At 41.5% G+C, this 18,028-nt stretch overlaps 1 protein-coding gene across 30 annotated transcripts in view; it reads right to left on the bottom strand.

Annotated features, from left to right (window-relative positions):
• Positions 1–18,028, bottom strand: part of celf2 (cugbp, Elav-like family member 2) — a 910,164-nt gene that overhangs the window by 55,021 nt on the left and 837,115 nt on the right. For all 30 annotated transcript variants that reach the window (XM_059654470.1, XM_048554197.2, XM_059654471.1 and 27 more), the window contains 2 exons: positions 11,081–11,215; positions 4,759–4,838 (listed from right to left, as the gene is read on the bottom strand). In XM_059654470.1, the coding sequence (XP_059510453.1) occupies positions 4,759–4,838; positions 11,081–11,215 (215 nt within the window). The remainder of the gene's footprint in view (positions 1–4,758; positions 4,839–11,080; positions 11,216–18,028) is intronic.

The raw sequence follows: 18,028 nt of genomic DNA, 5'->3' as shown, positions 1-18,028 counted from the left end.
CATGGCTGTGGGGAAGTGTTGACACAGAATTCAATTTCTGTTGTGTTTTGGGACAAACAATAATTGACATCTTCTCCAAAGAGAAAATAAAAACACAAAGGTATGTAATGTTTTAATAAAGGCCTTTGTAAATATGCACAGAAACATACAGTGTGCAGCTTGTTGAGGGATCGTTTAGCACGGTCAAAAACTCTGGGAAGAACACTCAATGTTTGACATTTGGAAATAGGGGCATTAAATTCAGCTCATTTAAATCCTCTCCTGAAATTAATGTAACTGTATGTAATAGCTGTTGATGTAACACAGTCAGGTTGATCTGACAATGTGCTTTATTAGCTTAACAAATAACTTCTGAGGAATCAAACCAGACTTGAAATTTTAACTCTGTTTCCCTTCCCTCCAGCATTTGCGGTAAATGAGTGAATGAATTTAAACTGGAAGTCCCGTTTTAATGGGGGCCATGTCAAACTTGTAGATGTGCACCTTTTCTTTATTTTGAATTTCTGTTTGTTTCATTCATTTACCTGTACGTTCTTATGAAATGTTCCTGCATCACACGTAGACAGAGCTCTAGCATTGCAGCACAGTCAGAGGCCGTTTGGCCTGTCACATCCACGCCAGCTCTCTGGAAGAGCAACTCGTCCACTTCCTCTCCACATTGCCCAATTTTCCTGAAAATGCTTTCTCTTCAGGTAATGACTCAATTCTCTTTTTGAAAGCCATCAATTTTAAACTACCTCCACCACATTCTCAGGCAATGCACATTACAGATTGTAACTGCTCACTGATTCAGTAAGTTTTTCCTCATGTTGCCATTGCTTCTGTGCTCGTTACCCTAAGTACATGTCCTCTGCCAGTGGAACAGTCTCTCTCTCTCTAGTTATTCGGTCTGGGCAGTAGGAGGATAGAGAGAAAGGATTTAGCACCAAATCCTTAATGCCATTGTGCAACTGATCACTAGATGGTACAAGGGCAAGAGTCCAGGCCTCTATTTTTGGTGTTTGACAACGAGAGAGGACAGGCATGTGACCCCAATGCTCTGTTTGCTGGGAAGTTGACATGAAGAGCCTCTGATTACAAATGCTCAGTTGTTGAGAACTCTGCTTCTGACCACTGGGAAACGTGAGAGCTGGGCGTCCAATCCCAAACCTTCTAAATGTTTCTGTTATTGCTGATTACTGGGTGAAGCTGGCTTAATGGGAATGGTTCCAACGATGCGGGGTGAAATTTACATCGATAAATTGCAGGAGCTGAGATTATTCATCTTGGGGAAGGTTGGGAGAAGATTTGATAGGTGATCAAAACCATGAGGGATCAAGGAAATAGACAGGGAGAAACTATTCCTGCCTGTGTCGGAACAGCTGGAGGACATGGGCTTAATGTGTGTAACAAAAGAATCCAAAGAGTCAGAAAGCATGCCTTCCCTAACTAACAGGCTCCTGACATCACTTGGGCCCAAAGGAGCACGTGAATTAAATTTCCCCTTCTATTACATGAGCAGGGTTAGGATCAGGGGTGCATTCCAAGAGTATACAGAGATTCAATTTTAGGAAAAAACTGGATAAACACCTGAGAGGGCAACAACAGAAATACAGGAGCTACAAGGTGAAGGCAGGCGGCAGTGCGATCAGCTATAAATGGCTCCTGCAGAGACAGCCTGCACAAGCTCAGGGGCTGAATGGGCTCCATTAGTGTGGCAGCTGCTCAGTGGTCTGGATTATAAAAGGCTCACTAATGATCTTTTCTTCTATCCTGCAATGTCTCCTGGACCCCACTCAGTGCCTCTGCATGACAGGAGGTCTGAAGTCACCGCCTGGGGGAGTGAGCACAGAAGCATGCTTGCAAGATGTTATTCAGTGTCGATGCCTCTTTCAGAAGATAAAAACTTCTGCTATCTTACAGATTTCCTGCCTGGCTTTCCTGATAATGCTGACTCAGTCTGGGCTGACCTTCCATGGGTAATTCTTGCCAAATACCTCGAAGTGGGTGTGGACCCTCTGCGCCTGGGTCCCACCAGCAAGAGCAGCACAGAATCTGGCATTTAGCAGTTAGCACCTCGAACCCCACCTCTGCCTACTCCAAGGACATTGGCACTCATTTCTAGCACTTGTGCTGCACAGGGCTGTGACAGAATGCTACACCTTGGTGCAGTTGGTTTATTATTAAATGATTTAAATAACATAAAAGCTGAATTGGACGGTGTGAGCATAACACAGGTATGACCAAGATTTTACACATTTAAAAAAAACACACTGATCAGAAGGAAAAGTCTGCATGTGGCAGATGTAAAATGTTTGGAATAATCTAGCGGGCATGAGAAAATAAATTCGGGCCCGAACATTTTACCCCTGTTCTCGCCAACCTTATGGAAAACAGCTTTTTGCGGAGGTGGGTGAATGTTAGTGGGAGCTACTCTGATCTCACCGCCTTTTTGGCAGGTCTGAATATTAATGCTAGGTGGTCCTATCTGGCAGGATCCTCTCTAAATATACTGCTAAGGACATCACCTTGAGTTGGTTCAGTGCTGCATTTTGTTGGGAAATGAGTTACTATATTAAGGTTGCCACATAAATGCAAGTTGCACTTGTTGATGTTAAACTTCAGTCTGAGGTGTGAATGGGATGGGAAGCTGGGAAGAGGCATGATGCTGTAACCCATCTGGCTGCGGGTAAATCCAATTGCTTCTTTTTAAAGTTACGAAGAGCTGGAACCTGAAGAAGGCCCCCTCAGCTCTCTACACCACAGCTTTATACATGAAACCTGTACTGTAGATATAACCTGGTATTTTAAGCCGTGCCAATTACTGTATTGAAAGAGATGGAACTGAACTGCACCTTTTGCAAAGTATGTTAATCTGGATTGTATTTATACATTTTAATATGTGACCTCTTGCTGTTTGCAACTATTTAAAAAATGAATTGATTAACTCAGTCCATGTGCAACGTGATAACACTATGTTGTTATTAGCAGCTTGAACTAGATGCCTTAACAACCATTAAAAAGCAGAGAAAAAGAACAGACTCTATAGCTCATATCGGAATATACAGGGAGAAGGGGGTGGGGGAGAAAAAAACAAGTACAGGAAAACATAACCACCACAAAAGATTAAACAACACATGAATGAGAAAGAAGTTGATTTAGTTTTTGATGCCAATTCCCTGTTATGAGGAGGTTTGGTCAAAAAACACAGCAAAAACAAATTAAAACACGTTTAACCTTTGGTCTCTTAGTAGGACATTGCTGATTTCCACATCTGCTTTGCGATTAGGCTAAGTACCACAGCCACCACTTAGCAATTAGAGAGGTCAATCTTATTTTTAATGAGTGCAACAAGTTGTTAGTTAATGACTTTAATGCGCTACATTCTTTAAGACCTGTGGTTAAACAGTGTTTGAAGACATATGCGATTGTTATAAAGCTGTAATTTCCAGGAAGTTACCTTCTCCCAACACATTCCACTCTGGTTAAAGCTGCAGTATATTTTCTTGCAAGCCCCATTGTATTGTGAGCAGTAGGTATGCCTTTTAAAAAGGCTAATAAATTCTACTACCAGTTTGAGCCTGCATTGCACCAAATCACTTCCAAGCTCCTCCCAAGTTATTTTCTTCCCAGGGTGTTGATGTCTAAAGTGACAACAGGCAACTGGCTTTTGGTAGCAACAACAGGCTATTTGACTGCAAAGGCATCGCAGTGGACACTGATCATACCCGTACCCTGATGCACACATACGCAACTTTTGGCAAATAAACTGTAATTGCATAAAAAAGATCAAAGAGGTCTTTTAAGACAGCATTTATGCTCCTCTACGCTTACAGACTCCACCTCTGCGCAGGTGCGTGAGATGCTTAGCTCTGCAGGGTCTCTGCCTGACTTCTGATAACGAGAAGCTTTGACAGAGTAGGCAAGTCCCTTAATAATGAAGTCCAAATGTGGGCACGATGGCCAAGTCCCACTCAATCCCAATTTGGTCATTTCTCCAAGAAGGCTCACTGCTGTCAAATGGAGGGTTGTCTTCCCTAGTCAATCTGCTCTACCCTCGCGAGCCCAAGTTTATTACAGCACTCCTCAGACTGACTGTACCGAGCTGGTCACAGGTGAGAGGTCAGCTCTTTGAATCTTGCTACGCAGAAGAGGGCCATTTGATTCATTGTATTTATGCCAGATCTTCAGAAACATTATCCATTTAGTACCTGGACATAATGGGGATGCCCCCATCTCTGGGTTAGGAAAGGGTTCAAGTCCATTGACACCTAGTTTCCCTTCATTACTCTTCACCCTTAGCTCTGCAGATTTGTCTCGGGAGAAAATCATGAGACTTTTTTTGTGCAACTTCACTTTGGGAAGTGCGTTAACCGAGCTCCTTCAGCAACCCTCAGCTTTTAGGGAAGGAAAGAATATTGCTTTTTCTCCCAGAAGGTTTAATCTCTTCTCACAACCGTGAGTAAATGTTAAATACCAGGTGCGAATCATGACCCGCGATCCATCTGCTGGGAACTTGGGAGGTGCTTTGAGAATATTCGGAAGAACTTGTGAAATGCAGCCAATAACCTCTGTGCATTATTGTATCATTTTCGGCTATCAGATATACACATACACACACACACACACACACACACACACACACACACAGATCAAAATTTGGAAAAAGCTACAAGAGTTGGAAGCGAGAGTTGACCATTTTGCAATGTTATATACTGCAGCTTCCCCACATTCTACAATATCCACAAAGAAACAAGTAAAGGGCAGACGATACAGTACCTCCATGGTCTGGGACTGGTGCATGGCTTTGATTGCATTCTGTGCCATTGCCCTTGTGGAAAACGTGACAAATGCACAGCCTGTGGGGACAAGGGGGGACAGGGGAGCAGGAGAGACAAAAAAAAACAACAAGACAAGAGGATTGGACGCTTGTTAAACTAACACGACTCTACGAGAACGGCCACAAGACGACACTGTTCTCAGTAGTACATAAAAATACAACAGCTTTTTAACATTTCATTTTCACGTGGCATTTTTCTTTTAGCCAAGAGCAATCAGAGCAAGCCATGCCTTCCCTCCCCTTGCTGCTGGCCCCCAAAGCACCTTGGTTAATGCACTCACGAGAGAAAGGAAAATAGGTCAACACACCATTTTACATACACAGCTGTCGCACTAGAAAGACGACATAGAACTCACTGTGCTGTACGATCTCAGTGCACATGGATCCCAGCTACTGCTGCTGTCTGCCGTGGTTTAAATGGACTCGTTGTTCCTTCCATCGAGATTCTCAAACCACACGTCAACATGGAGTGGGCTGAGGGGTTGCAGGGGAGGAGGAAAAAGCTAGCTACTCGTTTTATTTTGTGAGTAAGTCTAAAATAACACGTATTGCTTCCCTGAATCAAGTAAATTCAATAAAATCAGCTTCTGCTTCCTTCTGTTCATTTCAATTTAGTATGTTTGCACACAGTCATCTTTCTGATGGTGCACTGTCTCAGGGTGAAAGAAGTGAGTGACTAATGGGGGTTGAGCATTGCTTAGATGCTTAAGGTGAGGTTGGTAATAGAATGGAGCCAAAGTGATGTTCTCCTTCCAAAATTCTACATCAGAATTTGTCTGACCAGAGGCATGTGTGTCACACGGGAATGACTGACTCCTGAGGTTGCCTTTGATATCAGAATTCAGTATTCAGAAAAAGCTTTGGCAAAACACATGATCCCATCCAACTGTGCCATGTATCAACCTTTGTATGACTATATTCTGCTCAGATTTGTACCATTTACACAATCACATGGTTATAAATTACCATTTTCACCAAAAACTCATTTTAACAGACAGCCTGAGGCAGACTTGTATTCCATTTTGACTTGTAGTTAGTTTTCAAATTTCATTTTGTTTCACCTCCCTAAATTTGACCCCGAACCAACTCACACTAAACAGCAAAATGCTTCTGTTTGCCAACCTACTGTGATTCCCGTCCAGCACCACGTTGATTTCAAACTTTTCATCGTCATTTTCAAATGCCTCCTGGGTCTCGTTGTTCTACCTTCGTTTAGCAACACCCCCACCCACCCTCAAAGGTAGGTGTGCTCCTCCAATTCTTGCCTCTTTCATATTCCCTGAATTTCATCGCTGTACTGTCACACAACAGATCAGGTGTGGAATACCCTCTCTAAACATCACCAGCTCTCCACCTCTCTGTCCTCCTTCATGTTCTTCCTTACGCCTGTGTCTTTGACCCAGCCTTCAGCTGTCTGTCCTGAGCGCATCTTCAGTGGCCCGGTATCACGTTTTGTTTCTGTGAGGCACCTTGGAATGTTTTACGATGCAAAAGGGACAATGTCGTAATATTACTGCCCATTGGCTTTTACTTTGACCAAGTAAGAGTAAGCCAGCTTAGTACATGTGGCTCTGTGTTTCTTGACTGGGGTTAGTGGTGGGTGGATGGGCCAGAGACGATCTGTTTTGGTTTCTTTTGAAACCTAAATGCCAGGCTGCAAGCCCTCATTCCAAGATGAACACAGGCCAGTCAACAACTGAAAGACAAAGGACAGGTTAACATTCAGATACCAATCTTTGTACAACAAACTCTCAGCAAGGGAAATAAAACCCTACTTTCTCATCTTTCAGTTGCAAACTGCCCTGCACATGGCTTGCCTTTGCTTCAGATCAGTCAATGTTTTGAGCTTGAATTTCTCAATGTCACTATCTAGTCTCGGTGGTGTAAGACTGTTTAGATAAGCTTTCCATCCTGATTGGTCACCCATTTATTAGGAGCTTATAGTCAGTGTTAGGTGTGAGGGCTGAAAATTTATAACAACACTTCCACTCATCGTTCATTGTGCCTGGAATTGGAAACGGTAATGTTTCACGCAGTGGAAACGGAGAGAATGGTGCCCCTTTCTAGGACGGGAAATCTAGAGGGTGTCTCTACAAGACAATGACCAAGAATTCTAAAATACTATAAGGAATTCCAAAGAAGCTTCTTTACCCAAAGGGTGGTGAGCATTTGGAACACTTGACCGCAGGGAGTGGCTGAAGTGAATAGCCTTGTGTGGATACATTGAAAGGGAAGCCAAACAAGCTTAAAAGGGAGAAGCAGAGAGAGGACTGCAACAGTAGATTTAGATGAGGAAAGCTGGGCAGAAGTCTGGGTGAAACACAGACTGGTCCAGCTGAATGACCGGTCTCTGAGCTGTATTTTCATGTAATCCTGCCTGGCTGTAAATGAAGGTGGGAATGCCCATATTTACTCTTTAATAAACTGTAGCAATTCTGAAACACAAAACTGAAGTTCATTTGCCACATATTTCAATGGGTCTTCATCTCTGGTTGTCAAGGGAAAGGAAATTTTCCAACACCTGGAAAGTTTTTGTGTACTCATGATGCAATACATAATTTCAAAGCCATGATGCTTTACAAAAATTGCAGACTGCGCATTTTAATCAATTTCATCTTTTCTGGCTGTAATGATACTTGAAATTTCAGAGCTTCAAAGAATCAGTGATTGGGTGAGAGAGAAAAAGGGGGAAAAGGCTGGAGAATAGCTTAAATGAAGGCAACAAGTGAGGCAGTAATGATGTAGACTTGGAGATGAATGCACATTTTCCAGTTTTTTTTCTATTCATTTGTAGGATATGGGTGTTGCTGGCTGGGCCACATTTCTTGCCCATCCCTAGTTGCCCCGGAGAAGATGGGGGTGAGCTGCCTTCTTGAACTGCTGCAGTCCACTTGCTGTGCGTTGACCCACAATGCTATTAGGGAGGGAATTCCAGGATTTTGGCTTCTTTAGTTTCGAAGCAATCATAAACTATTGCGACTTGGACATGGTTGGTTGGCATTGACAGACTGACAGCTGAATGCATAGAAAACCCTTCTTTTATTTGGAAAATGGGTGAAGGGACTAAGGGCTGAACAATTTGATGTGAGGAAGCAGCTTGTAGTTGAAACTTTAGAAGACTCAAGACAGTGATTCTCACATGTGGATACAGAACCCAGTCACCCCTCACCCTTTGATTGTTCCACCAAACTTTAACCTCAGACACAAAAAGCCATTGAGTGTCTTTAAGATAAAGACAGATAGGTTCTTGATTAGTAAAGGGATCAAGGGTCATGAGGAGAAGTCAGCAGCATGGGGTTGACAAACCTGTCAGTCATGATCACATAGTGGAGCTGAATTGATGGGCTGAATGGCCTAATTCTACTCCAGTGCTTTATGGTTTTCCAATTTTAAAAAATAAATTGACATTTTTCACGTTTATTTTTATTTCAGTGTCTAAAACAAGCTCCATTTTTGGAGAAATGCCAAGTCAATTCATATGGATGGTGGGGGGATGGTGCAGGACAGACTGACAACACTGAACTTACATTCTGTTTCTCACAGTATATTTCAGACAAACAGTAGTGGGGAGTTGGAGACACTTTAAAGGCTTTTAGCTGAACCTATCCAACCTGTATGTGAAAGCTACCTGCCAGTTTATATCATATTTTAATATATTTTTCTCCTTTCACCCGACTAGGTATAAAAAACCTACAAATTAATCTCACTTCATATCAGTTTTTTAAAAAAATTACAGGACTCATTTAATTGCGTGTGGATAAACTTACAATTCTAGAAGCATCCTGGTATCTGTGAGGAAATGTCTATGAAGTTACAACTTGTCAGTTGTATCTTTTTCTACGTTTCTCTAAATAACTGATAAATTGGCCTTGCCAGAACTGGAAGTGTACACACACAGGGCTAATATCAAGCTTGCCCTGTTAAATATTCAGTGTTGGTTATCTTTTAGCTGGCATGAGGCGGCTGTTGGAAACAGTAGTCTTCACTTAATTTTTTTGTAAAATTCGCAACCCTGCATCATTTCTGCATTTCGTCCAAACTCAATAATATCTACGTCGACAGTCAGGCATCAGAAAGTAATTTCTGCCTGCTGACATGATCAGAGGCGAACACTTACCTCACTGACAAACAGCACACCTAACACATCTATTACCTTTGCATCGTGACCAGAAGAACTCCATCCTTTACTTGAATGTCAAATCACCTCCATGTTTGAGAGTGGGAAACAGGAAAAAAAAAGACAACATCGCACTGTGCAGACCTATAAAACTGACAGGGAAAGGGCACAATCCCTGCAGAATAGGTTTTGCTTTAAAAAGGTTGCTGTTACTTGGTAATGCACAGCTGTAACCTGTTAAGGTCCATTTAACCAGAAGAGGTAACTGGTCTGTCACTTTTAATCTAGGATTAATTATTGACTAAACAGGCTCAGCCTTCTCAAGGTAATAACGTAGCACCTCTGACAGAACAATGCTTATGCCAGACCTCAATTCCTACCACTTTTTTTCCTTCTTTTTTATCCAAAATTATTTCATACCTACCATTGACCCTTTAGAAGCCAAGAGTTGGCTGCATTGACAGATTAACAGCCTTGAGTGAATGAGATGGAGATAAAGGGAGACCAAAGCAGAAAACGCTGCAAGTTAGTGAGTCCTTGCAGTGTTTATGATGGACTGAAACATTTCTGTCCTCTCACTGGACCCTAATTCGCTTCTATCTACACCGGCAGGTGTTATGGGTCAGTTAGATGTTTATTCCTGCTTACTCATTGAGTTTACCAGTTGAGTAGTATGAATCATAGCATGAATCATCAATAATATCAAGTCCAGCCTCAGCCCCAACCAGCCCCCTCATCTCTTCCCCCTCTCCGATTTCACTGGCTCAAGTACAAGTTGTTGTCAAGCTGTGGTCATCTAAGATTGACATTCCTACTACTGTTATGCCCTGCACCAGAAAAAGACAGTGCATAGGTGAGCACAATTCCTTGGTGGTTATTTTGCAAAATGGTCAGAGCAAGAATGGTGTGCAATTAGACACAGAGAGCCTCCCGGAGAATTGTGCTCAAACCTACTGGGGTTTCTAGCTTTATTCTGCCTTTCCAAAAACAATTTTATGGGGAGAGGTTGGTGGAATGGGGAATAAAGATTCCCCATGTACTGTTATGCACAAACAATAGGCACTTCCTAAAATATCTGTTTAATTTTCATACTTGTGACAATCTCTTGATCCTTGCTCACTCTAGTTGGACTGATAAGCAGAAGGCAAGGAAACATTTTCAAGCTCCATGTTGCTGCTTTTGGATGAGTCTCACCTCCTTCGAATATCTGCTCATCTCTCACTGTATTTTATGAATGTTCATTAACTGGGGCAGCAAAGAGGTGAGACAATGATAAAAAGAATGAGGACTTTGTGAAAAACAATTCAGAAAAACATGTCTCTCTCTTGGTTACAAGCACATGATGCTGCGGTGTAAATTTCATTCAATCTCAGACATTTGGGCACAATCCCCTTGACAGAAGCTTTGACTGAATCCACTCTGCAAATTATAAAGCAGATTCCTAACTGGCTTTTGTTAAGTCAGTGCCACTTCAGGAATGTTATTTTCTCTTGTATTCTCAAAAGCAGTAGTGCTTTTGCAGTAGCAGCCATGATTAAGTGACTATAACTATTCTTGTTTCTTTTGTGTGTCTGTGTCTGTTTATTGTATGCTCATGTCCTTTGAGGGTGGGGTTGGGAGGCACAGGGAATAGAGAAGGCAATTAAAATTGGACCCTTTTCCTAACAGTCTTACCATTATGGCTTTCCTCAAATTCACAGATGTATGTGCAAATTGATGTGATTCTTAACTAAGATTTATATACCCTTTATGACTCTCACAATTGCTCCTCTAAATCTCAGATGGTGACAAGACTGAAAGTTAATAACCATGTCACAATTGGGGAACTTGAATAGGACTGAAATCACTTGGTAATGCATGTAAAACAAAATTTATTATTTTCTAGTTGACTTGTGAAATGACTCTTCTGGAGCTGTAATGGTAAGAGTCAAGATTTAATGCTATTACAACTGAAGAGCATGGCATGATACAGGTATAAGCATTTTGCGTTTATAATATGTCACCTGGGGAAATGAGAAAGTTAACACTACGCTGGAAGTAACATTTTGAATGGAAGGTGCGCCACCCAACTTTATTGACTGTGGCGTACATCTCCAATTAGCATTGAGGAAGGTAAAAACAGACATGGTGGATTGCACACTTGCCTCGACTCAATCCATCAGGACCCCGTAGAATTCTGCATTCCTCTATCTGTCCGAACGTTGAGAACATCACTCGGATGTCATTCTCGTTGCACTTTTTCGAAACCATCCCTATGAACAACTTTCGGTCTTCCACAGCTAAAACGGAGAAGAAAAGAAAAGGCAGGTGAGGCATTAGCGCCAACTCGGGATAATCATTCTCCATCGGTAACATTTCAGTGATCAGTAGCGATGAGGTAAGTAAGTACGAGGTGATGCTGATACCACTTACAGTCCCAGAAGTCAGCATCTTCTTTTGTCCCCTCACCTAGTTCTGAGGAGGGGTCACTGGACTCGAAATGCTAACTGAGTCCTCTCAGCAGATACTGCCAGACATATTGTGTTTTTTCAGCAATTTCTGTTGGCGTTTATGAGCGACTGGCAGATGCAACTTGAATGACAAATTAAATCATCGAAAATAGGTGCTGTCATCACCATCACTCCTGGCCCAAATGAAAACACCATGGATGTCAGTCTTCAGATTCAGCCCTAACTCTAACAAACAGAATTTCTGACTTATGTCTAATAGACTGTATCAACTTTATAATGCAAGAAAGTTTTTGTGAATTCATATATTTTCAAGCATACATGACTGATTTAAACTTTTGGGACGGGTTTAATGTGAGTACTTCAGAAAATGCATCTGGATTGGTGACCACAGGATGATAGAATTCACCCTGCAGTTTGAGGGAGAGAGGCTGCAATCAGATGCAATCTGACGAACGGCAACTACAAAGACATGAGGGAGGAACTGGCCAGAGGTGATTGGAAGGGGACCCTAGCAGGGAGGACAATGAAGCAGCATGGGTAATTTGGGAAGCACAGCAGAAATTCCTCTCAAGGGAGAAGAAACATTTAAGGAGAGGATGAGGCAGACACAGCTGACAATGGCAGTCAGGAACAGCATAAAGGCAAAAGAAAAACATGCAGCATGGTGAAGATTAGTGAGAAGCCCGAAGATTGGGAAACCTTTAAAAACCATCAAGAGGATAACTAAAAAGGCAATAAGAGGGGAGAATATGAAATACGAGAGTAAAATAGACAGCAACATAAAAGAAGACTTCAAGAGATTTTTGAAGATATTTAAAAGTTAATCGGGGTTATGCGTGGACGTTGAACTGCTAGAATATGAGGCTGGAATAGTAGTCATGGGGAACAAAAGAAAATGGGAGAGGAACTGAATAGGTACTTTGCATCAGTTTTCACAGTGGAAGACACCAGCAGCATTCCAGAACTTCGAGAGAGTCTGGGGCTAGAGATAAAAGTAGTGGCCATTACACAGAGAGAGAGATACCAGAGAATGGTTGGCACTTGTGAAAAACACTTACTAGGAGTCAGCATTTTCAGGACAGGAGGCTAGGAGCTTATTGGCAACAGCACTGTGCATTTATATAACAAGTTATATATTTAACATAGTCAAATATACCAAGCTGTTTCACAGCAAGAATGATCAAATCAAGGTTAACACTGAGCCATGTAAGAGCCATTATAGCAGCTGGCCAAAAGATTGGCCTAACAGGTAGGTATTTCAGAAACCTGTCGAAAGAAGTGAAAACCACCATGGACACTTGATGTCACAAAACAGAAAGCTTTTAAAAGATCTTCTTTTCTGACCACAAACAGAAGACAGAGAGCTTGCAAGAGACATCAGTAATTGAGCTGTAGCAATGCATAAGACAGAGGGTATCCCTCTCTCTTGACCCTCTTTATAACTACTTGACTTAAACCTTGGACTGATTAGACATATCGCTCTCTTCACATTCCCAAGCCAGAGATCCAGGTTCAAACCCCTCTTGCTCCAGACTATGCGATAACATCTCTGAACAGGCTGATTAGAAAATATCTACAGTGGAATTCTGCCAGTGATTCATATTCATTAATAATGACAATTTTCATAGCTATAATGATGAAATACTGAACTGTTTGAGATGTCATTCTTCACATGATATTTGAACTAAATTTGTTGTTGCTTCTTCAGCAGTTTGTTCATGGGAAACAATTCAATGAATAATCTTTAAAGATGTTGTTAAAAAACATTTCAAAACAACCACATTTAAGGTTTAGCCACGAGATGAGCCAAGAAGGTGCTGATGGGTCAGAGAAATATAGAAAATAGGAGCAGGGAGTAGGCCATTCAGCCCTTTGAACCTGCTCCACCATTCAATATGATCGTGGCTATCAGTCCCCTGTTCCTGCTTTCTCCCCATAACTTTTGATCCCTTTATCCCTAAGAACTACACCTAACTAACATTCATCTCACACTTTACGAATAACAAGATGACAAGTTTACGGAATTGGGTAATAAATAAAACCTCACAATGAGTGAAAGAGATAGATTACGAATCTGGTTGGAGGAGCATCAATCAATTTGATCGAAAAGTGTTTTGTGGAAATCTATTTTGAGATCTTGGGCGAATTGCTCCAATTATTGTGTTAATTTAAGGGCTGAATAAAGGTCAACCATGCTGGGAACTGAGAGATATTTAGCTGTTATTGAGCTTGACTCCAAGTTCTGGGGTTAGCTTTCCACTTTCTCTGCATTTCAGGGCTACCTTCGCCACACTGTCAATTGCCACCATACATTTTTGGATTGGAATAGTTTCAAGTATTTTCCTGCCTATTTAAGATTAAAATCTGCTTCTGTTTTCAAAGCTCCATGTATTTATTTATGAAGCATCACAGTCATAAGTCGTGGAAAACAGTCATTTCTTTTCCCTTGCTTCGTACTTGTTGATAGCAGTAAACTTCCTGAATGTAACTAATACACACAAAAACCATCACAGCACAAGTTGGAAATACAGTCTCCTTCATCAGTGAAAACTCAGACGAAACGGGAAAGTGTTGAAGTGAGCAGAAGACAAGGTAAGGTTTCAGGTCTCTGTGTAGAATGAAAGACACTACCAGACCCTTCGGTCCATAAATGAGTTAAATCCTTTTCTGTCAAAGTGATCAGAGACCATGAGCCTGTTCCCTCACATGGAGCCTAGGTCTCAAGTTATTCTAAGCATAGTCCCACAGGCTTCAAATTATACTTGTGTACAGTAATAACATTTATGTTGAGACCAAAATAACTCAAAGGATTTCTTGCAATTCATGTCGTTAATTACTATTTGAAAGGAATCCCAGGCAAATGATGCCCACCAGAGAATCACAAAACTATTCTTGGGACATATACATTATCCTAAGGGCAATGCGCAGTCTTAATTGTAACAATTTATCTGACTGATGCACAATCAACAGGATTAAAAGTTTCCATCGGAAGGTAAACTGTTAAAAAAGAATTGATTTTGATCTCTGATTTCACAATGTTGAACCAACATGCACACTGCTTCCAACGTTCAATCATGAGCGTGTGATGTCTGAACCTCCTTTTGCCATCTTTTTCTCCCGGAAACCTCAGGCTTTCAAATTCAAAGCTATTGCCAAGTCAAATGCTGGGCTGAAATTTTACGTTCTTATGATATTTATCAAAATTATGAAATAAATGTAATATAAATGTTAAACCCAATATCAGCACTTTAGTTCAGTTGTCCTGCTTAACTGGAGTGGAGGTCGAGCTGACCGACATAGCTCAGTTCCATACCAGGCAGTACACTTGTCATCTCAGTTAAAACAATGATCCAGGCCGACTATAATGTTTTTGGTAAAGGTTTAAACTTCTCCATCAGCTGTGCTGTCTCTGTATTGTTTGTAATTGGTGGAAATAGGAGAACAGTACTTACCTCTTCCATTGTTTCCATTCCCCAAAACCCTTAGATACAAAGGCTGGTTTGACTCCAACAAGTAATCAGTCGTTGTAGAAACAGCTCCAAAAGTGTCTCATTTAATTAACCAGCTTCCTGCTTGTTAATGTCAGCATATGGCATTTAATTACAGTTTGAAAATTCATAAGCACACTCATTATGAATTCTTATGACAACTTAATCTATAATTACTATTAATCAAAAACTGTTTTTCTTGGTGCCATTTGTTTTAGAAACTGAAATATTATTTATCAAACATCTCAAAATATATTGTTTCGAAGGCCACAACGTTCATTCTGAAATTAGTTCAAGATAAATGAGAGTGTCCCTTATCGCCAAAGTCAAGATTTTGCTCTCTCACAGTTCGACTTGCAATCTTGAGAATCAGTGACAGACAACTTCCGAATACAACTGTCAACTGCGAAATGAAAGATTCATCAGTACCGTACAAAGAACACCGGGTCAAGTCAACATAATTATATTCCAGAAGAATCAATTAGACTCAGTGAAGACTCTACAGTCTTTCCTCACTATCACATGGCGTCACCTTTGGAAGAGTTCTATGCACACGGTAAGGATCAGACTGGAGAAAGAAGCCTCTTTGGTAACAAATTTCATATCATTACTTACGACATGGAACTTTGCCAAATGCACAAGATCCTGTTAAGAGTGGTAGACAGTTTAGAGCTCATAACTGTACACCTTTCAGAGTGACCTTGGCCACTGATGCCAAATTAGGATCAGTTTTACGTTATGTGTCCACGTGGTGAAGACTTGGGTTGTGACTGATCATGCTTGCCCCAAATGGAGCCCACAATACCAGCAGGATAGTCATCGCGCAGTCACAGGCTCAGTGTTAGGGACAAGGGTGGGTGCCATCTTAGACCATTTATGAATTGTGTAGCGAATTAATGAGGCACAATGGTAACATCAGGAGCTATAAAAGATGATGTGGTGCTTCCACCTGCATTTTCACATCAAGAGGATGCCTTAACGCATGAGGAAATTAGTGGTCGGGCCTTTTTAGGAACAAGACAATGGCCTTAGACAGCAGGAAGCTCTCTGATCTTCATTTCTCAACTCCATACCTAGTTTGTTCAAAGACTCATTTAATTGTCCTGAATCTATTTGTACCAAATGTGCAGGGGGCATCACCTAAGTCTAGCTTAAACAAAGAGAGGAAGTAGAATGTGCAGTCAATTTGGCCAAACTCATTCCACATTTTCAGTACACGAAGGTCGCATTTTATATATGAACTGCACTTGTGCCAAGCCTGAATCCTGCCTTTGAATTATTGACCGTAGAGTACACTGCTACTTATGGGCTCAGCGCCTCTGGCCTAGGCAAAAGGAAAAACAAACTGCACAAGGTTTTGTCAAGAGATCGATAATTAATATCCATAAGACCATAAGAAAACAGGAACAGGAGTAGGCTGCTCAGCCCCTGAAGCCTGGTTGACCACTCAGTAGGATTATGGCTGATCTGACATCTACTCTCCTGCTTTTTCCCCATAACCCTTTATTCCCCGATCGGTCAAGAATCCACTTCAACCCTAAATATACACAGGGACTCTGCCCCCACAGCTCTCCGTGGCAAGGAGTTCCAAAGACTCTCAACGCCCAGTGAAAAAATAAAATCCTCCTCATCTCAGTCCAAAATTGGCTCTCCTTCATTCTGCGACTATGCCCTCTGGTCCTTGACTCTCCCATGAGGGCAAACATCCTCTCAGCATTTAGCCTGTCAAGCCCCTTAAGAATTGGAAGTGTTCCATTGAGACCTTGAGTCGATTCGTGAGGTGTGCATGCAGGTATCAAAGCCAAGTATGAGGTGAATCTGTCTGCGATTGCCTACAAACTGAAAGTCCACAACCACTCATTGGAGATGAGCACAGGAACAGGAGAAGCCCATTCTGTCCTTTGAGCCAACTCCATTATTAATTGAGATCACCGGTGATCTGTGTCCTAAGTGGTCCAATATCTCTTCACCCCTCTACTAAGGAAAAGTCCATGAACCTCTCTTTTAAAATTAACAAGTGATCTAGCATCAATCTCCATTTGCAAAAGAGAATTCCAAAATTTTACATCTCTTTGAGTTTAGAGGTGCTTCCTAAGTTCATTTATGTAAGTTCTGGTGAAGGGTCATTGGATTCTAAACATTAATTCTGTTTTTCTCCCTACTGATGCTGCCAGACCTACTGAGTTTCTTCAGTAGTTTTTGTTTGTCACCCCTGAAAGGTCCGTTTCTAATGTTTCAGACTGTGACTCGTAGCCCTAGACAATTGAAACAGCAAAATAGGCTTTTTTTCTATATCTGCTCCTTTCACAGCATGAAAGTTTCACTCAAATCAGACCTTTATCTCCTGAATTCTAGGGTATACAAATCTTAACTACTGAAGTACTATTATGTTGCTAAAACCAAAGACAGAAATCACTGGAGTAGAAACAGTGCAGTAGTACTTGCATTCAGATGAACACTGAATACAGCAACTCCGAACTGAGGTTTACAGAGAATGCGTATAGGTGTACAAAAAGCAAGAAATAGGGTTGGAGAGATGCATGTGCAAGTAGCCGTACCGTTATAACAGGGACCTGGTTTTCAAAAAAGAAACAGAGCAGGACTGGGAATTAAGTATTCCTGGTTATAAGGTGTTCAGGAAAGATAGGAAAGGCTAGAAAGGAAATGGGGTGGCAGCATTTAACATACAAGATTCTGAAAGGAGCTAGATGAGGTGAACACCGAGAGGTTGTTTCTCTGGCTGGGATTTCTCAAACACAGGACCATAGACTTAGGAGAAGGAGTTGATCATTTAGGGCTGAGGTGAGGAGACATTTCTTCACTCAAAGCATTGTAAATTTGTGGAATTCTCTTCCCAAGAGAGTTGGGAATGCTCCATGATTTAATACGATTAAGACTGAGATTTACAGATTTGTGATCTCTCATGAAAGTCAAATGATATGGGGAATGCAAGATAATAAAATGTGAGGCTGGATGAACACAGCAGGCCAAGCAGCATCTCAGGAGCTTTTGTGCTCCTGAGATGCTGCTGGGCCTGCTGTGTTCATCCAGCCTCACATTTTATTATCTTGGATTCTCCAGCATCTGCAGTTCCCATTATCACTGATATGGGGAATGGATGGGCGAGTGCAGCAGGTTCTAGTGACTGTTATAA

Source organism: Stegostoma tigrinum, chromosome 25 (genome assembly GCF_030684315.1).
Source record: "Stegostoma tigrinum isolate sSteTig4 chromosome 25, sSteTig4.hap1, whole genome shotgun sequence".
NCBI lineage: Eukaryota > Metazoa > Chordata > Chondrichthyes > Orectolobiformes > Stegostomatidae > Stegostoma > Stegostoma tigrinum.
This window is presented reverse-complemented; position numbering and strand designations above follow the sequence as displayed.